This window comes from Megalops cyprinoides, chromosome 3 (assembly GCF_013368585.1).
Source record: "Megalops cyprinoides isolate fMegCyp1 chromosome 3, fMegCyp1.pri, whole genome shotgun sequence".
NCBI lineage: Eukaryota > Metazoa > Chordata > Actinopteri > Elopiformes > Megalopidae > Megalops > Megalops cyprinoides.
The window spans coordinates 6,310,738-6,333,590 of NC_050585.1; the positions used below are offsets into that span (position 1 = coordinate 6,310,738).

The window sequence follows — 22,853 nt, forward strand, 5'->3', positions numbered from 1 at the left end:
CGACTGCCCTTTGCGTTCCTGCAAATGTTTGTCATTCTCCCGCCCCCCAGAGAATGTAATCAGTCATCCCTCTGGCACAGCGTCAACTCACTCAATGTTTGCAGTCTACGCCAATCTTTGACAGCAGTTAGAGACACATACTGCACAAAGCTTGAGGCTATCCATGGTAAGATGCTGGAGGGGGTTTTGGTAACCTAGTAATACCTGTAACAGTACCTGACAGGTCAGTAGGTCTAACTCTAATGCCTGAACAGTGCAATGAGGCATGCAAGGCCTGGCATGAACATGGACGGTTACAGATGGCCAACCCAACGTGAAAAAGAGCAGACAGAACTGAACATGGTCAGAGAGAAAGAGAAAATAAAAAGGATCTTTACCACCAAACATTTCATGACTGGGTGTCCTAGAGGAAAAACTAACACCGTCAGAAGACACAACAGGTAGATGGACAGCGTCGACAACAGGTTTTGTGAGGAAAGGGTTTAAGTTTGGAATGGAGTCATCGACAGCTTCGGTAGAAGTGAAAGGATCTGAGCAGGCAGAGGAAAGAAAAAACAGAAGAGAACAGGGAAATGTTAGAGGTAGAAGGAAAAGAACAAAACAAAAAAAAACAAAAATACAACGCATGCAGAATACTGCTCACAATGAACAAAAACTCAATGCGAGATTCACGAGAGTCGTTTGGCAGAGGGGGAACACGAATGAATGAACTGGCTGATTGTACATACCACTTCAGCATCCTCTACGACATCCATCCTAAGGCCACACGACTAAGCAAATTCAACTGATGATTACAGCTGATTCACAAAACACACCTGCACCCCATTTGGGTACTGCAGGCTTAGAAGTTTCAAAAGTAAAAAATATATCTAGATACAGACTGTCAAACTATCAGCCCTGTATAACGGATAGCAAACAAAAAGTATTTGTGAGGGCAACACCACGTGACGATAAAACTAAAATCTTGACGTAAACAGCACACACTGAATCGAAACACATTCCTCTCAAAAGTAAGCGGAAATGCTAAAACAGGAATAATTACAGTAATACAATATAATATTTTTAATATAGTCTGTGGACTGAATGGGTTAACTTTCAGACCAAGTCAACCTTCTGGTTCTGTGGGGCCTCTCAGGATATCAGCGAACATAACATTCAGCAGTATCTACCAAACCTCCATTAGAACAAATGAAAATTAAAATTGATACATTCTGTTCCCAGAACACTTCTTGAAAATTGTGTTTCGCTCCCCAGAAAAGGTACATGTCGAACTGTTGAATTGATCTTACATAACCTTATCCTTTTAGCTGTCATTATAAACTCTGTGGAAATTCATGCATTGCAAAGCCTTTGAGCTCCCATCTGCAAACATGGAAATGTTTTCCTGGTGCACTGAAATGGCAGCTTAGCGATGGCTGAAGATAAGGGATTAAGGAAATCATGTGACTAATGTGTTCCGTTAGTTGATAAGATGTACTTTGCAGTTTGGACCCTGACATTGCTGCTCCTATGGAACTGCTCTCAAAGAATTCTGCCACCAAAAACATTCTGAAGTCTTACATAATTACAACTACATGAAAGAAAACACAACAAACAGAAAAAAATACATCAATATTATTCCAAGCGATATTCCAAGAAACATCGCCTTTGACCACAATTTTTACTTTTATTTATGCATAAAAGACTAAAAAGTAGAATTAGTGGAGTTAGGTGCTAAAAAAATACTCAAAATATCATACTACAGGAGAGCATGAGGCTGTATCTAATCATTTCCAGTTTATCGTTATTTACTTTTCTATAATCAAAGACCCCAAGTATTAAACACACATTGCTGTGAGGCACTTCTGATAACAAGTTTATCTGAACCTCCCATGTAAGAAATCTAAATGAAATAAACGGTCAGTGTTTCCCCATGCATTCTCCAGCCATGGCACTCTGCCAGGCTAAAAAAAAACCTCCCACCAGTTTAAGTATCCTCTTTGGGAAAAGATGAAGATCGGTCTCATATCAGGGAGTACAGCACTGACCCATCAGCGCAGCATTCAGTATTAAAGTGGCAGGCTAGGGATATGAGGTTTGAAATATCCATCAGGTAAGCTATTTGCTATAAGCTAATTGACACAGCTTATGCTGGTATACATAACTGCTCCAAACATACTCCAAACATATTGCCTAGACAGGGCAACAAATTTGCCATGCTCACTCGGAACCATGCCTGTTCGTAACAGCGGAAAAATGTTCTGTTGTACTGTATGTACACTATTTCATGTAAGGTTTCCATAGCACCAGGTGGAGGTTATTTTTATGTCAAAGGAACACCTTGCTAGCGACAACAGGAACAAATTAAATATAACTAAATACTAACCACCAATTGACACTATCCGGTGCACACATACAATACGCAGCTTCAAAAGGCAGCAGGAGTTTCAAGGTGGAGATGAAATTATGAAAACAACAAAGTGGCCATCAAGTGTTTTCTATATAACAAGATACTGACTGTCCACAGTTATACATAAAGTGCCATATGTTATACAACTAACTGACTGGTACCTTGACATTCAAATTTTGAATGGAAAGCCAGGGAAACTTTGTAAATCATTTGAGTGTACCGTAGTTTATGCACTGTATGGTTTCCAATTATCTGCTGATTATTGCCCAATCATCGATGTTCACACAGTAAAAAAACCATATCCATGTGGGAGCACGGAGGACCCTTGCTTTAGGTTAGACTGACAAGCATAATTCACCGGGTTTCATGGTGCCCGGTTGGCTTACCTCCCCAAGTATTGGCTACAGGCAGCCCTGTGGAGATGGGCATCGCCGGCTGAAACGTTGGCTGCAAGTCAAGCAAGTCGCTCCCCACCTTTGAAGTGCTGGAGAGAAACACATCAGAACAGCTGCTTTAATCTCAACACTGCAAGCCTTCAGCGCACCACCCGCAGTCACACAGAGGGCACGCGAAAAATATTTCACGTACAAACGCCGAATATAAACTTGGCAGACTGATTGGAGACGCTTCAGCAGGAGCCTGGCCCACCTCCGAGATTCACACGCAATCAATATAGTTTTTGCGGCCAGCGGTTCCTGGAAAATAATGTGCAGAGTCTCTGCGTAAACACCAGGAATGGAATCCATGCTAGCTACGTGGTTATGCAATCTCGACCCCCCGCTAACCAGCATCGAGTTGCTCCTTAACCTGGTGTTGCCAAACATAACCGGCACCTATTTGAAGGCCTCATTGTGACTTAATGAAAAGACAATGTGCGCTGCAGATTTGATGTCCAGACATTTTCTACTGCGGTGCATATTGTTCAATGTCAATTAGGGCCGTCACGGTGAAGGAATTTCCCCTGCGGTGATTTCGGGTGGCTCAACAGCGCGATATTTTTTTTGGTTTTTGGCAAATGACTTCATTTATCCTGATTTTAGTGCTATATAGATAAGCTTTATTGTTAAGCTATTATTAGGTATATTGTTGCTTTTTAAATGACAAAGATGACACAGCTTTATAACAAATTAAATACTTGTTTATTGTTAAATGCAGAACACAGAAGGGCAATGAGGCGCAATAAGAGTGCAAGGTAGGCTACACACCTTTGTATTGTTATAATTGTTCTATTTTATTATTAGTTACTGTTGTTAATCTCTTACTGTGCGTAATTTATAAATTAAACTTTATCATAGAAAAAAACATAGTATATATAGGGTTTGGTACTATCTGCGGTTTCAGGCATCCCCTGGGGGTCTTGGAACATATCCCCTGTGGATAAGGGGGGACTATTGTAAATAAAAGATTTAGCCTAAACAATTTGTTTTAAGTGCAAATCTACAGAGCCCCTAAAAGGGATATGAGCAAAAAAAATTAGGGGACAGGAGAAAAAAAAAAAAAAAAATTATCGAAGTGCTCAACTGAAATAGTTTCTTGTGCGTAGTGGTTGTGGTGGTTGTTTGCCATCCCCTGCGGTTGTCTTGTCAATAGCGCGGTATTTCAGTATTGCGGTTATCGCAACAGCCCTCATGTCAATAGCAGAAAGCCATCAAACAGTACTGAGAGTGTTGGGAATTTTTATAATGCGTTATCCGCTTTCCCTAGTGCTATCAACAGTGGGACGTAAACCCTCACCTGTTTGTTGAGCTGGGTGTGGAGAAAAGGTCAATGGCTGGGGCAGTGCTGATGCTGCCCCCGGTGGTGGAGACAGGTGATGCGGCAGTGGTGGCCGAGGAAGAGGGCTTTTTGGAGAGCTCTTTCAGCCGTTGCTCCTAAGTAGAAGTAACAAAATTTTAATGATAATTAAAACCACAGAGCTCATAGTACTCAGCACCTATGCACTCAGATTGCACATACTCTTTAATTCTTGAGTATACTACTATGAACTGGGATGCAAAAATTGAGTATAACATTCTTTCAAGGCATCTGAACTTTGATCTTGACTTTTTCAAAGCATTTAGTTTGCCCTGAAGAAATAAGTATGAGGCGTTTTATGCATTCGTAAGTCACTAGTCTCATTTGTGTATCAACTGAGTCCTTGCTCCCCAAAATCCACAGAGATTTCAATAGAAATACAGAACAAAATGGACCAGTTAAAATAGTACCAATACAGACAGCAAGCTGACAAAAAAAAATCCAAACTATTAAAACAGCAGTTTCGGTAGCAAAAGCCATGATTCAGGGGAAAAAATGAAGAGTTATTACATATCCTCTTGGAGACAAAGAACAGTAAAGCAAGCTAGTCATTCCAAGGGTCAATTTAGTTGTAAGGGGGGTGGGGGGGTGTACAAAAAAAAAAAAAAAAAAAAAAAAAAAAAAGAACAGGTACCTTCAGTGCTTTTAAACGAGCCTGTTCTTCCTCTAGAGCTGCCTGCTTTTCCCTTTCGTCCACTTTGGTGAAGGATATGCCGGTGTTCGCAAGCGATGACACGGCATTTGAGAGAGTGCTGGCCCTGGAAATGGCAGACAGGAAGAGAGCAAGAGAGAGTTCAGACAGACCTCAGAGTACAGTAAACATGCCACAGTCAAAAGTGCATTGCTGGCGTGAGTTAAACAAGGGCGCAAAAGCTTCCAGGGTGAAAACATATTCCTGTGGCTGGGCTGGACTAAAACTGTTCCATACAAATGTCAACTTAACAGAAAATGTTTGAGAAGGCAGGTATTCAAGACACATATTGTATGCCAGCTTATAAACTAAAATATGGCATCAGTTCATATTTTTCGGTTCAAATCCACTCTTTAAAACCTTAAATCCCATTAACTACCGTCACTGGAGTTCAGAATCCAAGTTTTCGCATGCCAAAATAAAGTCTAGGCCAAAGAAACGTCTCAATCACACAGCACTGTGTGCCTCATATCAGATAAGAGCCAAACATACTAGCACATACCTCTGGAGATCTTAACAGAACTTTTCAATGTCAGCTTTCAAAGGAATTTAGAAAACTATGGGAACAAGCAAGGAAACAAAAAAACCCACTATGCCCACTATTCTGCACAAAAACATATCTGTATGTTAATTCTGGAGCCCCGCTTTTCCTGAACTCCTTCTGTGGAAAACTATACTTAGATTTCCTTGTTAGGTTCGGTCTAAAGAAGAGCGGCTTTTCTTTGGTGTTAGCGAACCACCAACACTGAAGACATACCTGCTCGCTGCAGTAGAATCTTTGACCTTCTTCCCCTCCAAGGAGGCCAAGTGCTGCTCCAGAGCATCCAGAAGACTACTTGGGGCCTACCACAACATAGAAATGCCTTCAGCATGGGAGAGTCAAGGAGCATGGTCAAAACAAAAAGACCAGAAACAGTAAGCATGCGGAGTACTACAACATGTACACAACGTAGAACACACGTAGAAAAGGAGCGAGATGCAGATACTTACACAAACCGTAAACTGAAAATGGAAAGATAAGGAAAGATACAGAGTATAAAGGTGGTAATTGTCAGAGATGGAATTGAAAATGTTTCAAAGATACAGCAAGCTCTACCAATCTATGGAGCATCTTTACAGTATAATATGCTTGCTACAATCGCTTGCACTACAGACAACTCAGTGATTACTGTCCTTGACAACAAGATGGTCAATGAAATAACTACTGCAGGTGTTGTATATCTGTCTATTTTAATACTAAAAGATCTGTGTAAACTATTCACATGATCATGTCGAAAATAAGCACATGAAAGAGACAAACCTCAAAATGTATAATGCTGCATATACTGCTAGTAATGCAAAATTATTTTCTACCAATAAGCAGTTAGTTATGCAGGAACTTGCACAGCTGAAAAAAGTAAGTAGCTGGATAACATGACAAAATACTTGCCATTAACAAACCTGCCTTCACTGTAAACTATATGACCTTCCCACCACGTCTCTGCCCAATTGGCCACTAAGAAAATACAGATTTTGCTTTGTAAATTTAGTCTCCAGTGGGGAACTTGAGCATCACAGGGCCTTGAATTAACACCTTTATTTGCTGCATGCAGTGAGAGGTCAGGAAAAGAGGAGTACAGAGTTTTCCCCACGGCCCACATGCACCGAGCCCTCATGCTTGGCAGTGCCTGATCGAGGAGACGCCGGGTGGAGTTAGAGAGGCCGCGGGCGGTGGCGAGTGAGCCTGGCCGGTGAGGACAGGAGGGAGGCCGAGCAGCTGAAAGTAAAGTCAAGCTGGAGCGGCAGAGGGTTCTCTCACTGTGCTTCCCTGCCCCGGGGGGACCGGCCATCTTACCTGAGAGAGGTCCGGGATGTCCCCCCGGTCGATCCCCACTTGCTGTGGAGAGAGGAGGGACTCGGGGTTAAACTCGCTCCCGTTCAGGCCAGACGACGCCCAGCCTCCATTCACACGCCCTTTGTTTTCAGATGCAAAAATGGACAAGGAGAACCTCACCTCTGCCACTTTGAGGAACTCCGAGATTCTCGTCATTCGGGTGAGGAATTTCTTGTAGATGTCCAGGCCCTCTTTGCACTGGGTCTTCTTCATGTCAAAGTACTTCTCTGTGGTTTGGAAGAGCCACATTGGAGACGAGTTATACACTGCGAGGAGGTGAGAAACTACAGCAAAACTTTCACAGAACCAAGCTCTGCTGCAATCCATGTTCTGCTGTATCTATCGGATAACTTTTAAAAACTTCAAAACAATCAATGAGGCTTTGTAAATTCTCCACCTATCTATGACATTCCATTGAGGTAAACCTAGTTCCTTAAAGGGCACGTATGGTTGTTGACTGAACAACTATCACTACTTCACCTTTAACTGGAACTTTGTGTGTGGTTTGCCAATAGATGTATGAAAAGAGACCCCTGTGTTCATTTACATGTAGCGAGGACACACACGGCCTGGCCATGCATATGTAGATGGTGTGGTTGAATCTAACTTGTTTCCCAAGAAAAAAAAAAAAAGGTGGCTGCTCACACGATATGTCTGCCTACAACATATCTATGCCTATTCTCTGAGAACACATGATTCCCAAAATATGTCTCACTACCCTGCAAACCTCCAAGTAATATTTATGCATTTCAAGTTTGTTCTCTCCCAACAGAGGCCGCCTCTCTGGCTGCCCTGAGTTAGTCCTGCTGTACCTGAGCCAGAGGAACGTTACCACCACACACAAACGTGTCCTCATTTCCCTAAAGCAAATGCGTCCACCTAAAGCACAAGATGGAGCACCATGAAAGTAAATAACATCACCCCTCTAGCCCTTTCCCAAACTTAAGGCTAAAGCCATGCGACCGAAGAGCTCATGAGGTGCGGTGGTCCTTGAAACTGAATTACACGCCCGGTTTACCTCCCCCCCGCGTTTGATGGAGCCAGAGAGGCGCGATGTGGCGCGGCAGCCACGGAGCCGAGCGGCACGGTGCGGTTGGCGGCCGTAGGCGGGAGCGAGATCGAGAGCGGCTCTGTGCAGCGCCCAGCGGGCTGCCTGGCACGCTGGCAGGAGAGCGGAGGCCCTTCTCTGAGCTGTGACACCGCTGACCTTGGCAGCCATGTCTCCTATCTCTCCCTTCTGGCTCTCAGCTCTCATGGCTGATGTTACCTGACCCTTAAACTCTGCCTTCTCAACACACACATCCTTGTACAACACTTAACTCATCAGTATTATTATTACAATTATTTATTATAATTCCCTCTGCTCATGAACCTGTTTTTGAACACTCAAAGCTCTTGAAAGCAGATGCGCTAAAATAAAAACATGGCCCAAAGCACTGTATGACAATACAGTGAAGTCACGGTAACGCAAACGATACAGGGCAACAGTATTACGAAAAAACAGTTAAATGCAATGCATACAGTGTCAAAACAGAATGTATCATGATACAGTGTCATGACCAACCAAACAAATCAATCAAGCACTGCATTTAACACCAAAAGCATCACGGGTATGACTCCTCACGCAAACTGCACATTTAACTGTCACACCACCGGCTCGTGCCACGCGGAATGTTGATTGTGCGTTATAGCCAAAGAGGCCATCAATGTTTATACACAGTTGGCACGCAAGGCAAATGCTGAGGTGAAGTAGCAGCCCTTCATACCTTCCTGTGAACAGCCAGGACTGAACATTTAAATTCACTCACCCAGGAGGTTGATGATCCCCTCGTTGTAAGCGGCAAAGAGTCGGATGGCATCTTTGAACAGAAGCATGAAGGCTGCGTTGATTACCCCGTTCGTGAGTTCATTGGCATTGACCTGTGGGTGTGTGTGTTTGGGGGGAGAGCAGAGAGCATCTAGTCAGAGTTGAATGTTCCACTGCAGTCAAAATAATCATTTCCCGAGTCGTTCTTTAAGAATGGAGTCAACTGTAAAAAGGCACTGACTATCTAAAAAAAAATAACTGGAAATTTAGACCACAATCTTTTACTTGGTTCTAGCCAGGCCAAAAGGCATGACTTCTGATGAAACTTGCAAAAACATTTAAATAAACCATACCTGCAAGGCATGGAGACTTTCTCTGGTGGAGGTCAACCAACTGTTTTGCATAATCAGAATTTTAAAAAAAAGTGTGTCCTTGAAATCTCAGGTACACTCAAAAAATGACCACAGCTTTCACTGTGAGCAGCAGTGTGGTGTAATGGGAGAACACAGTGCTTGTGACCCAAAGCTTGCCAGTTCAATTCCCTACTGGGGCACTGCTGTTGTATGCTTAGGCTCTGCCTGAGTAGATATGCAGCTCTACACATTGATAAGTAAGAATTGTAAGCCATGTTGCCTTGGATGAGAGTATCTTTATCATAAGGACATCTTTTCAGCAACTGAAATGTAATACTGAGATCTGCGTCCAGTAATGATCACACGTAACAGTGTTTTAATTCTTCTTTGAGAAATCTATAAGACAGTAGAGATGAATAAACCTCCGTATCACAACTTGAAAAGCTGATACTGTCATTATAATTGATGCCATTACATCCCATGTACTGCAGCCCTTCTTGTCCCAAGCCAGCACTGCTGATAGAGGTTATTGGGCTTCCTGTTAGAGACTTCCTGTTTTTAAGAGGTGGGACTACAGATGGCTGGCTCAGATGTGCAACAGAAGGTTATTAGAACTGCTGTTCATCATGCTGGTGTTGACGGAATTGTTATGACCAGGCCCCTCAAGGGTTCTTTGTACACATTTAGAATGACAGGTCTTCTCTAGAAAAGTTTTATGGATTCATATTGCAAGCAAAGGGAAAAACACAAAGGGGTCATATTATTTCACCTCTTGCTAGAATGAATAATTTGAACCACTCAGCACTGGTGCAGGCCCTGTAGACCTAACTTAATGGAACCAGTGTGAAAAGTAACTCACACCAGTCAATTCCCCAGAGCAGGTTTAAACTACCAAAAGCTGGCCATGTTTTATCCAAATTACAAGTGCAAAAATTCTCTTCTATCACGTTTTACACTCTTGGCAGTTAAACGTTAGCCTGGATCACACTCACATTGAAATCGAGTAGCGCATCCATCTGATTTTGTATTATAGGAATCGTCTTCAGGAGCTTCTCCGTGCTCATGGTTCTCATCACACCATCCGCTCTGACAGAAGACGACATGAATCATAAAACAGAATTATAACGAAGAGGTGGGGACCTCTTCTGAAAAGTGGAGTTTGGCAGAGTTTAGCAGAGATTTGGCAGATTTGGCAGCACACACAAGCTTCCAAATCTGAAACTGAACTTACTCCATTGCCAAGTTTAAAGGTATGTGTAAAGGTATTTTTTTTATAATTTGTGCTTCTGTATTTTTTTTTTACAAAACCCAGCAATCATTACATTTCTTGCCACATGGGACAATATTTTTCCATTTCTGAACTTGAATTACTTACTTCAAAAGACATGCGGTCTAGAGGGGTAACAGCGTGAATCCCTTACCCTCTTTTTACTTTCGTGAAGTCGAAAGCGACTTGTCTGTAGGACACGGCTTTTTCATTCAGGTATCGGCTGTACCTTCTGATGAAGGTTGACATGTCATAGCCTAGGGAAGAAAATGAAAACATGACAGAAAGGAGTCAGCCTTTTCTCAGCTGCGAGCGGAGTGCTCTCGCACACAGCGCTTTGCTTCCCACACGCTGTCCCTCACATCCCACTGAAGTTCCACCTAATCTCGCAGACCCGCTCGCCACGGTGGGCACAGAGAGGCTTTGAACCTGAATTTGCAGGTCTGCATGATAGAAAAACTAGAGAGAAAGAGGAGGCCCAGGAAGAGAGTTCTTCAGAGATGCTGCGCTTAGCTTTCCGCTCACAGAAGAGGCATGGAGCGACTGTGTGATTAGGGACAGATGCTGAGAGTGTGCACGGGCACGTCCATGCTTCTGACAGTTACTCCCTGCTAGCGCAAACAGTTGCATCTCCAAATCCTAATTAGCATTCCGCACCACAACAGCATCAGAGGAAGAGAGAGAGAGAGCTCTCCCCAGGTGCTGCGTGGCCCTAGTTCACCACATAAACACTTGCCCCTATTAGAAGGACGTTTGAGCGCTGATTGAATTTCACGTCTTTGCTGCAGTTCAGACTTTGAGGTAAAAACATTATCCCGTTATGTAAAAACGGCTAGCAAAAGCTGAACTATTAAAATATACATTTAAAGGGAGGACCTTGGACTGAAGGCGGGGAGGAGGGAGTGGAGGCAGCAAAAACTATGTGCCCTGGAGAGAGGAAAGTGCTCTGAATCGGTCAGGGGGGGTGGAGACAGCGGACGCAAGCCGCTCCTCCAGTCAGCATTCTTCTCCAAAAGGAGCGATTATGACGACCTTGCACAGGCACGAGGCGTGGCCATGGGACAGCTCCTGCCCCTTCTGCTCCATTAAACATCTGTAAGTCCGTCGTTTCCTAACGGGGAGGAGGCCCTCCACCTCACCACAGCTTCCTGGAGAGGGAAAGGGTGGCTTCAGACAAATGATTGCTTGGCACAGTCATATTAGTGGTTCCTTGATTGCTGCCGGTAACTGCTTGTCAGTAGCGCGCTTGCTATTTTTTATAGCAAAGAAGGACTGACACAGATCGGCCCGGTTAACCACGGGCGCTGTCACTTGGCGCAGAGCAGCAGGCCCGCCTCTTAACATGGGAAGAAGACCCAGAGTAATCGCTGCTGCGCTTTCTGCGCTTTCTGCGCTTTTTTTACAACGGAAAGCCAGCCATCATGCTGGAGCAGCCCCACGGGACCCTGCATAACTTGAAAAGCAGACGCTGTTCGGCATAGCGAGGAACAGGGGGGTGGTTGGGGGGGCCCAGCTCTTCCCACAGTCCTCTGCTCTGACAGGCTGCCCCTCAAGGGGCTTGTCAGTGGCTGGAAGTCACACGGAGACCCTCGGCCACGCTGTCATCGTAGACAAGTGAGGGTGTGCTGCTGTGAGGATGCACTCCACATAGCCAAACTGACCAGGAGAACGTCATGCCCTTTTCCCCTGCGAACATCTCAGGCAAGATGCAATCAAACAGCACCCAGCTGATGTCACTCACCTTGCAACCCACTTTTGTCCAAAAAATTGCTCAAGTTGAATAATGTGTTCCTTGAAGCCAAGTACTGTATAAAACGCTATGAAACAAAAAAAGAAGAGTGTTATTAGTCATTTGTAGAGCCTATAATTTCAACAAATGTCATGGGAGAAGTCTTTTTGGAAGTTATGTCTCACAAACTCATTTGCATATTACTTCATTCACTGGTAAGGCTATGCCCTTCATTAGACTTGTATGTCCGTTACATATTCTCTACAAACACTCAGAACTCGCTGAGCAACTCAGAGGCCCTGAGTGGCTCATTATAAAGACATTATGCATGTTGCCAGGGGACAAAAGTTCAGAATTAAAAACCAAAAGCTAATCAAGATAGAGGAATGTAATAAAAGACACAAATCCAGGAAAAAAAATAACTGCTGATTGTGTAAAGAAGCCTGAATGCTGCCATTGAGATAATACAGCATGGTTCTATCAACACCTTTGTGCAACAATCCGTGAATCTGTGTAATACATTTTAACACCTCTTAGAAGCAGCATCCTTAAAAAGCCAACAGCAGCAGAGATTGTGAGAAGCAGAAGGATCAGCCTCCTCCTGTGTGCTATTCTATAGTTGTTAGAGGTTTTGTTGTGTGCGTTTCTTTCTCTACTCTATTCTTTATTGATCTGAAATCTGACACAGCTCTCCGGGAGACCAAGGTTAACACTACCTTTCTACAAAGCGGAGCCAGGGCTATTTCCAGACAAACAATCCAGTCTAGGGCAAAATACAAGTGCAAAACTGATGTCAGATGACTTCCTTTCAGATGGGTCAACAACGCAAGCGTAACAAATGTGGCATTGTTATGTCCCAGAGGTGTAATGGCGTCCAGGGGTACGGGTGAGGGAACAAAGATAACTTGAGTTTCTAATGTTGCTTCATTCATAACGGAGCAGGCCAGCTCACGAGTTAAGGGAAAGCGGCCAGAATAATTCAGAAATTTTCTTCACCTGGATGCCCCCACTTTCCGAACCAACAAGACAGTTAACGCTCACAGTGCAATTAGGTCCAGCAATCTTAAGAGCGGACAGAAGTTCTTGTTGGCCCTGTATGAGTGCAGGTCCCGGTGGAGTGGGTTCCTCACCTCGTTGCCGTACACCATGAGGTGGTGCGTGGTGATGAGCGACTTGAACACCACCACCCAGCTGGTGTTGGTGGTCCTCTCGAACAGCGTGTCCGCCAGCTGAGGGATGTTCACGTTCATCTCGTTGGTGCACTGGATCAGGTCTGGAGGGGCGAGACAGAGGAGCAGGACAAGAGGGGGTTAAGGGCCCTGTCCACACTTTGGGGCCGCTGTGACCACAACCACACAAATCAAAGGGAACCCAAAGGGAGAGGAGCCCTCCGGGCTCTGGCTGGACCCCTTGCTGCGCGAGCCACTCGGGAGTTTGCATTCAGGCCGCGGCCACAGCGCCTATCTGCCTTTGGCGGAGGTCCACCGCCATCTGGCCTAGAGTGAAAGCGCACGCCTTATGGCTCACTTCCACCCCCGCCATGAGACCGGCCTTTCATGCCACTTTCTCATCCTCCCTGCACAGGGATTCTCTCATCCAGGTTCCCATTTCCCCCTCCTTCCCAAATCTCAACTTTTAATTACGAGTTTAGATTTCAATGTCGTCAATCCGCTTCCGCTGACAGAAACGTGTACAGATTTGAAGCAACGCAGACATCTCAGCTCACTGCTGACAGACTGCAATAAACTTCCGCAACACGAGTGCTGCGCTGCCTACTGGGCAGGTGTACTGTGGGTGATTAAAAGAGTTTGCTGCCACTACAAAGGGAACGGATGTCTAATTGCTGTAGTGTGGGGAGCTGACAGAGCCGACACTTCGACAAAGATCTGTCCATCAGCAGCCCGGCGCGCTTGTCGTCATACCATCCGCGAAGCCCTCGGATGCGAGGCGACAGCGCTCCGCAAATGAGTGGTGTGGAGCGATTCTGAAGTCTGCGCTAATCAGGAAGAGTCCCTAATCCCATCTTGTTATTCAGCAGGTCTACAGAGAAAGTGCTTTTGATATTCAAGCTAATTTCTCTGTTCTCTTTGTATTGCACAGGCGTAGATGAAGGATCAAAGCACAATACCTGCTGACAGCCTTCTTTTCCCCTTACATGCTCAGTTTCCATATGTTTTTCAATTTTAATGAACTGGCGTCCATGAAACTCTGGTTTATATATACTATCCTTAGGCGGTGTCGCCTCTGCAAACAAACTGGGGGAGTATCTAGAGACAATGGTTCCTTATAAGTAATTGATAAACGTATAGTGGAAGGAAAAGACCATCGGCTGTTATGCGATAGTCCAATCATGAAACGGGACAGTGAAGGAGAGTTTAAAAAAATCAAACAGATATTCACAAATGTGGTTTTCTACAGAGTTTTGCTAAAAGAAAAGCTAGCTAGGCTTTTTGGTACAATTTGCAAATACTGAGGAACTTGCACTAGAAACAATACATTTGGACAAGCCCCCCCCCCCCCCCCCCCCTCCTTAAGCATTATTTTGGGAATGCTCTTTATAACTTTAATTCATTGCAATCTTTCTAACAACAATCTTTCATGCAATCTTTCTAACAACAGTATCACTGTTATCATTTATATCACCCTTATCTCAGACCACTCACATTGTTGTCAAACTGTCAAGCAGTTAAAGAATAGGCAATAACATAAGCCATAGGCAAATTCCCCTCTGTAGTTAGGACAAGAATTTGACAGGTTAGCTTAACCATGTTCTAGAATACCCATGTCACATCTTCACTGACAGCATTTACTGCTATTCTGACACTGACAAAAGAGCTGCCATGTGACAGCACAAAAGCCCTTTCAGATTAAGAGAAAAGCAACGTGTATCAACACGGTTTCCCTCGAATTAATGTGGATGCCTGTGCCAAAAAATGCCACCGAAAACCTGTTTGTTGTCCTCTCAATTGCACGTGTAAAGTCTCTTAGGTAACTGGAAGACAGTGATTACAGCACATCGTTCAATGATGCTGAAGTCCAAGGCCTTCACAGTTGTGGATGCTGACACTATTATACTAACCTACGCTATTATACCTAGAATGGCCTTCAAACAGGTGACGCTGAGCGCACATCCAAGTCTTCGCACATTTGTACTAAAACATGACATGGCCACATCACAGACTGCATCATCAGCGGGTGTCTGCTCATTCCACATGACTGGGCTGATGTTTTCTAATGGGAAAGAGGTGAATGAAATGCATTTAAGAGAGAGGGCACTTCTTATGCAAGAGAGCATCCTGAATCAATACCGTGTGTGCAAATGCGGGAAGCTCTGAGCTGCCACAGGCCAGCTGTGATGGTGGTTTGGCAGAGGTGCTGGTTCGGCTCCCTTCAGTTTCAGAGACAGAGCACCTTCTTTTCAGTTCCCTCACCAATGCGAGGGCTTCAGGGGGGGTCAGCGTAACTGTTCAAACGGGAAATATTTTTGCCCTTCTTCAATACACAAAAAGGTTAACCAATAACCAAATGATTCTAAAGAGGTTAAAAAAAAAAAAAAAAAAAAAAAACAGTGTGTGAGCCCGTCCCCCTCTGAGCGTTTTCCGGCTCTCCAGGAAGTGATGCAGTTCTGCAGGGAGCCGGGAGCCACGGCCGGCACCCAGCTCTCCCCCTTCCTGCTTGAGACATTGTGTGGCTGCAGAGCCGCTCGAGGTTCACAAGGCCCGCCACCTCCTGCATCCCGAGAAAACTCACTCGGATGCAAATCTCATTTAAACCAGTTAGACTAATCCCACCCGCCCTACAACATCATTCCCAAATGCAAGTTTTATACGTTTAAAAACGCAATCGGAACTCCTGAACGAACAGAAAGAAAAGAGGAGGAGATCAGAGGGAAAAGACTGCCAGAAGGACGGAGGCTTGGAGCTGATGCATGGCCCCAGCCCCCAACACGACAGCGCGAATGAAGATCACTTCCGACTGCACTTGCTGAAAGCAGAACATGTGACTCTACATTACCGCAGGGTGACACTGCCCTAATATAATATTTACGGCCATCACATGCCAAATTTCAGTCTGGCAGATGCATTATAGATAAATATCTCATGAGTTCAGTTCACCGAAAACAATACCCGGTGGCTGGGCGCTCAAAAAATATAGGCCTGAACAGTCCCTTTACATGAGCATGCTGACCGACAAAATCCGAAACTGCTACGACTGTAAAAAATGAGGAACAGCGGGAGGTGGATCCTGTGAAAGGAATGCCACCTCAATGCCAATGTCATGAGTACATTGTTAAAGATCTCCACATGTGACGGAGCTCAGACTCTGAACTGACTCTGTACAAGTTTAAAATGGTGCTTCCTCAGCAGCTCCGCCACTGCACCTGCGAGATGGTACGGAAAGGGTGTCGGATCTCAGTGGCAGGATGCCTCTTGCTTCCTCAGTCTCACGCCAGGAAACTGAATCACCGTTTATCCCCCCTTTCCCCTTGTGACTTATAGAAGCTGACGGCAGCAGCGGTGGCTGGAGCCTCTCTCCCGCCTCTGCCACGAGGGGAAAGGCCTGAGGGTCGCACCGCTGAACACCCGCCTGGGCTCCAACAGTCGCAGCAGTGAAACACAGTAGGAGCTTTTACTGGCCAACCATACGTTCCTGGGACAACAGCTCGGAATGCTGGGAAATCTGTGAGGGGAGGGAGGTAATGGGCGCGGGAGCTGGCCGATACGGCGGCTTTGACGCGGAAACGCTGTGGCGCTTTTCGGTGCCGTGTGGCTGACGCGCTTTGAGGTGGATTCGTCATCGCGTCCGACTGAGCGGCGCTGGTGCGGTGCGGCGCCGTGACTCATGGCTGCGGAATAAGTCGTCGTCCTCCTCCGCAGACTAATGAAACGGAAGTCCCATCGGCGATCGATAAAAAGAATACGCAGAGCCGTGTCCTACCAGCATGCTGTTCGGGGAATCACTACTAATAAAGGACACAGACATGACCTTTCTCCAAGAGATACAAAAACATACAGCCAATAAAAAGGCTGCACTATCTGTGGATATGTTCAGGAAGAAACAGGCCGTAAGCCTGTCACTGCACCCAAGCAGGACTGAACGGGTCCTCTGGGTTTTCATGAAGAGGATGTGTTCCCTCTCCCACACTGCTTTAGCTCCGTGTGTGCAATTAAAAGCAATTACCACTGTGTAACACTCCAATTAGACGCTAGTGTCATCTCACAGCTACGGAATATTGTGATAACTGTGACAAGGCCTCAAGGGAAGTGTTAACGTGAATAATTTGAGAACAAATAAGGACCTTAAACAACAGGAATGTCACTATTGTTTGGTTTTTCTAAAGAATCTTACCTGAAGGTTATGCAAAAACAGTGTTTCATATGGAGACGTTTATTCTAGATACAGTTAGAAAGCAGTACAAGCAGAGGTATCGTACTACACCTAAAATTTTACAAAAGGAAAGTCCATTAGTTCTCATTAGTCCTATTCCTGGTTTAAAGTGACAACAGTCATCTGCAGTACCGCCAAAAAACAAGGGGGAATGCTGTGCCAGCTGCATTAGCACTAGCTTTAAGCGAACCAGGCCAGCACATGTGCAGACCTGAGCCGCAGGGACAATGAGGACGGCAGGAAAGTGCCACATCAACAGCGCTCAGATGGAGCTATTCACGTCCGCGCGAGAGGGCTGGGCCGCGCGTGTTTTGGCAGGAATGCAGGCTGGAGTTGTGAAGGTCCAGAATCTAAAGCATGCAAAGGAAGTTGGTGGGGGCTTATGGTTAGGAGCAAGAACCAGCTGGTCCGTATCAGAGCGTGCTCAGTTCTGAAATCCCCGGTCCCTGTGGTATAGTGGACGGCCAAATTGTGGCTTTAGATATAGCGAAAACAAGGCACCAACAGGGCAACCCATGAGTTCAGATAAGTTCACGTGGGACTCAGAGAGACCAGACTATGAAAACGGACGCTTCATGCTCCATCATCCAGCAGTGCCGGTCCTCTAAGCTGCGTAGCTGCAGCATGCAGGCTTTATACCCCATTAAGTTATCTGATTAGCTCATGTCATTATTTGCAGTCACAAACCACACCCTACTGTATATCCCTTCACAGGACAGCACAGGCTCATTTATGACATTATGAATGATTAAAGGAGGCACCTGCAAGATGAACTTAGCTGAAATATAAGGCCCATGCTGACTTTTCACCGATGGTCCATAAATACTGTAACACTGCAGCGCTATAGACAGTTACTGTCAATACAATCATGTTAAACCAAATCCCTCGGTATGAACTGCACCATTTATGAAAACATTCACTGGCTCAGAGCCAAAGTGTTATTTCATAGCATTTGGGACAATTCAAAGCTTGTAAAATTAAAAGGGAAATGTTCATTACAGCACTGCATGGCCTATTGGTCCTCAGATACTAAACAAAGCAAAGGCACAATGTTCCAGAGTAACTACTTAAAAATAAACAGTCTTTTGTTTTTGCTCTGGGTTTAGGCCTACAGTACATTCAACCAAGTTCAACAGGATGTTCATAATGTAGAGTTCCTAAATGCTTGCTTATACACAGGAATGTGCAATACTGTGCTAACTGACATTAAGACACATAAGGCTTTATTTGCTCTGATCAATGCAGAACAACAAAACACCGCTGCACCCTCATTAGATGGAGAGCAGTGACATAGCGGAGGGCTAGAACAGGCCCCATACTGCCGAACCTCCAAAAGGGAACTTCGGACCCCCAAGTGGGGATTTTTCCAAATAGCCACTGTAGCCAAAGTCCTCTTATAGAGCGACTGGGTGGCAAACCGTTGAGCCCAGCGTCCAGTCAAGCACTTTACAGCAGAGAGCGTACTCTGTGTGTTAGACTAGACAGTGAGGAACAGACTCCCCTACAAAAATTCAGACCTTAACAATCATATGCTTAAAAGCAAAACTGATTCTAGATTACAGGCAACTTTTGCCGAAGCCTACGCATGCAGAGCATGTGTGAAAAATTAGCCTGTGCTGCCTTCATAACTGGTGCAAACTGACACAGACACCAGCCCCAGCGACAGGAAGCAGACATGGATCAAACACACATTTGCGAGAGCAAGACTCACAGTACACCTCCGACCGCTGCAATCACCAACTCTGTATAGCCCTAATTGCCACTGCATTACAAACACAATGACCTCAAATAATGCCCCTGCTGCAGAAACCCATTATTCACAGAGGTAAGGGCAGCAACAAACCAGGTAATGAGGCAAAATAACATCGTGTCTGATAATGGGAATGTTTCCTTTTCCTTCAGTGCAAAGAAACAGACTGGGTAAATCATGCTTGTCTAGACCTCATAGGCCACTGGTCCACGCGGTCTGCTAAAACATTTACAGAGAGCAGAAATTAGAGGAACTGTGTAAAAAAAAAAAACCTGTTAATACACAGACACACTTATAACCTTCAAAGTATTGCTGTTGAATCTCTAGACAATAGTGCTTTCTATGAAAACCTCTGACAGCCAAAACTGACAGTAGCTAAAAACCAAAGCAAGAATTTGTCATTACCGTAGAAAAGTAAATACATCCATGGGGACATAAAGGGCAATGTAGGGGCTCAGAGCGCGATTCTAGCCTCGTCAAACAGTTTTCCCTCTGCTTGAAGGACAACCTGTCAGCCACAGCTTAAAAGATTACATTGTTAAAGCAGACGGGCTTCCTGGTGTGCGTGGAGAGAATGGCGGGGGTTTGTTTTAAAATGATTCATGGTGTCAGTCTGTTCAAACAGCGTTGCTGCCTTTTCCCATGACGTCATCTCCCTTCAGGTTACGGTCAGCGTCCACCTAACAGCTTTGTTTGTTCGACCGGGCATTTCCAAAAATGGCACATTTTGACAGACAAAGAAACTGTTGGCTGAAGAGTAACTTGTGAGTAATTACAAACACCCCCCTTTGGAAAACAGCAGAAAAGTAGTATTTGCATTTGGAAGGGTATACAGCCTATGCGCTGTACAATCTTTTTAAAACACTGAATGATTTAGTCTACAAGCACTACAATTAGCACAACAAGCATGGTACAGCTGTGCTAGGGTAGGTCACAATCTTATCTAATTAGCTGTAATTTGGGGTAAGACTTTAATTGCTTGACAACATGGCAAAAGCTTAATTACAATGCTACAATCATTACCATGGAGTACTTTCTTGTTTTCCACAATTGCCTGCTTCCTACTAACATATTTGTGTGACTAGGTGTGTGCGTGCATGCACGCAAGCCAGCACGCATATGTTGCCATGGAATATTTTACATATGGATAATATACAATATTCATGACTCAAATGGCAAAAAGTAACACATTTTACCACTTGTTCTAGTGTTAAAATCACTCTTTCCCCTTTTAAAATCATTGTAATGCTTCCCTTCAGTCTCCAATGTCAAAAACACTGCAAAAGACAGCAAAGTGGAAAAAAAACGGCTGCATTTCAGAACAGCTGTTTATGGGCTTCTTTGATTATCTACAAAAAAAGCCTTCAGAAGAAAACTCCTGTAATTGTTTACCTTTAAAAGACCTTCGTTTACATAAATACAGATCAAAAGCTGTTGAAGAAATTTCCCATCCTCTAAATCTTCCATCTGATCAATCCCGACATTTTTTTTAAAATTGCGCAACATCCTGTTGGCTGTTTACACTTCAAACAATCCGGAGATCGTGAATGCAGGAAGTGCTGGCCTTTGACGAGCCTGCCATCTCGGCCTTGACACAACCCCCAAATTCTGATCCAGGCTTTCCCCCCCCTCCACAACTCAGAAAGCAGCTAGAAACCGAAAAAGCCTGTCCACCACGGCAGCGAAGCACCCGCTATACGGCCTATATTTTACCGTCATGTCTGGGAAAGAAAAAATTTAAGTAGGACAGTGTAATCTTAAAGAGCTGCAGCATCCACTCCTATTGGCCGCACTATCCGGGGATGACTGCAAGGCCTGTTGTACAGTGAGGCGAAGGCTGACTGAATGAATGAATGAATCTCATGAAGCAATGAAGCATGTGAAAGAAGCACATGACCCACACAAAGAGACGGTTTTGTCTTACAGCGCAGGAGGCCATGCGGACTCCCTTACATTATAGGCCTGAGCTGTGCTGCCTATGTGTTGTGTACACCCTGCACGGATTCGCCTCTTTCTGGTGTGTGGATAGGAAAATACAGATACACAGGCAATGGGAGGAGCTGCCACAGACAAAAAAACACCTCAGCCCATCTTATGCATGGCTCCACACACTCATTCTACCCATCCACATGCTATACAGATCATGACATCTAGGAAGCTCCACACCCTAACAGGAGCCATGCAGCCATGCATCAGACAGATCGGTGAATGTGCACCACATGTAGACATCATTACACCCTAAAATGGGACCATACGTTTTCGGACACGGGTGCAGGTGCAGACGCTGAGGATGTTTACAGAGGCTTGCTTTGAGGCTCTCTACAGTACAGATGTGGAGGCTTCAGATATAAATAGTCAACAATGGGGGAAAAACACAACAGTGGAAGACCTTGTCAACTTGGATGTTCAAAGCTAGCTCGTTGCATTTAATGAACTGAACAGATTATAAAAAAAAAAAAAAAAAAAAAGACAGGCCTTGCAGCTTTCGTCAGCAAAAGCCCAAAGCACACAGGCCCCATGTGATTGTTAAACATTAATATCTGCCGTTCGGTCTTTGTCACTGACTGTGAGAGCCATGGAACTCTAAAAAAGGGGCTGATTGTCCTGTGGCCAGTGGGCCTGCATCACACACTTCCAGGTGTTGCAGAACTCATTCAAGTTGTTTAGGCGGCCTTTATTGTCAGGGACAATATGTACACCTTCTACAGCACAGTCGTACAAATGGCGGCCTTCTTTCACCACATAGCCATGAAGGGACGATCTGCTCAAATTCGCCATTATTATGCAAACCAACCAGAAAAATTGTACAGTATGCGGAGTAAAAACGGCAAAAGCACCAATGAGGCCGGCCGCCTGGGGTGTTATTTACAGGGGGGTGGAGCAAAGAGCATTTGGAAGACGAACTTGGGTTTGCGGCTTTGAATCATGATATGGAAGCTACAGGGCCTCTCTGGCAGATACAGTGGGCTCCATTCAGTGCCGGGGACGGAGTGTCAGCGGTCGCGTTGAGTGATTGTCATTTGATGCGCCTGCGGTCACATGTTGCTTGGTGCCAGTCCCACCCGGGGCTCAGGGTGAGAGAGACAGCATAGGCTGCATAGCTGCAAAGGCATCAGGAGGGCTGGATTTGCTGTGGCTCGCTCGTATTACACACGCCACTGGCTACTGACTCAGGGGGTCCCCCCACCCCACCCACCGCTATGAAAACAAAGTTAGGTCCACATTTTGGAGTCAAATGAAACCCCTAAAACCCTTCAAAAAAGGATCTTCAACATCGCAGAATGATGTTTCACAAGAACGACACCCTTATTTCAAGAATATATGTGCGATGGGGCATCATGGGAAATGCTGTTAATAACAGACTGCTAAAGCCTTTTAAAATACTCACATAAGGAACACCAGGTGTCAGCGGTGCTATAACATGCTGCAGGGGTTTAACAATTAGCCCACATCTTTTGATTTCTCATGGCATAAACACCTTTCGATGCCAAAGAGAGCTGCCGAATTTAAAACAAGAGTTTACCAGAGTAACATTGTTTTATTTTTTTAGAGAGAAACATTAAAAAGCATATGAAAACACTTCCATTGGGAATGATTCCACAAATTTCAATCCACTTTCTGACATCTGTTACAACAGATGGATATTGTCAGAATCATTGGTTCTTCATTTCCAGGTTTCAAATAAGGTACACAATTCTTAGAGCTTAGAACACAAAAGAGTCAATTGCGAGGAAACGCTTACTCTTCTAATGTAAAATAGTTCTGACACAGAAAAATGAGCAGCGTGGCTCTTTTCAATTGCTTTGCCAGGA

The 22,853-nt window shown here is 44.8% G+C and overlaps 1 protein-coding gene across 20 annotated transcripts in view; it reads right to left on the reverse strand.

Annotated features, from left to right (window-relative positions):
• picalma (phosphatidylinositol binding clathrin assembly protein a) overlaps positions 1-22,853 on the reverse strand; it is a 54,136-nt gene that overhangs the window by 16,192 nt on the left and 15,091 nt on the right. For 8 of the 20 annotated variants that reach the window (XM_036525145.1, XM_036525150.1, XM_036525149.1 and 5 more), the window contains 13 exons: positions 13,034-13,176; positions 11,916-11,991; positions 10,329-10,431; positions 9,900-9,993; positions 8,556-8,667; positions 6,868-6,974; positions 6,709-6,750; positions 5,865-5,876; positions 5,632-5,717; positions 4,818-4,941; positions 4,124-4,260; positions 2,776-2,873; positions 378-530 (listed from right to left, as the gene is read on the reverse strand). In XM_036525145.1, coding sequence (XP_036381038.1) covers positions 378-530; positions 2,776-2,873; positions 4,124-4,260; positions 4,818-4,941; positions 5,632-5,717; positions 5,865-5,876; positions 6,709-6,750; positions 6,868-6,974; positions 8,556-8,667; positions 9,900-9,993; positions 10,329-10,431; positions 11,916-11,991; positions 13,034-13,176 — 1,287 coding nt within the window. The remainder of the gene's footprint in view (positions 1-377; positions 531-2,775; positions 2,874-4,123; positions 4,261-4,817; positions 4,942-5,631; positions 5,718-5,864; positions 5,877-6,708; positions 6,751-6,867; positions 6,975-8,555; positions 8,668-9,899; positions 9,994-10,328; positions 10,432-11,915; positions 11,992-13,033; positions 13,177-22,853) is intronic. The other 12 variants (XM_036525157.1, XM_036525158.1, XM_036525156.1 and 9 more) reach the window with 3 other exon arrangements.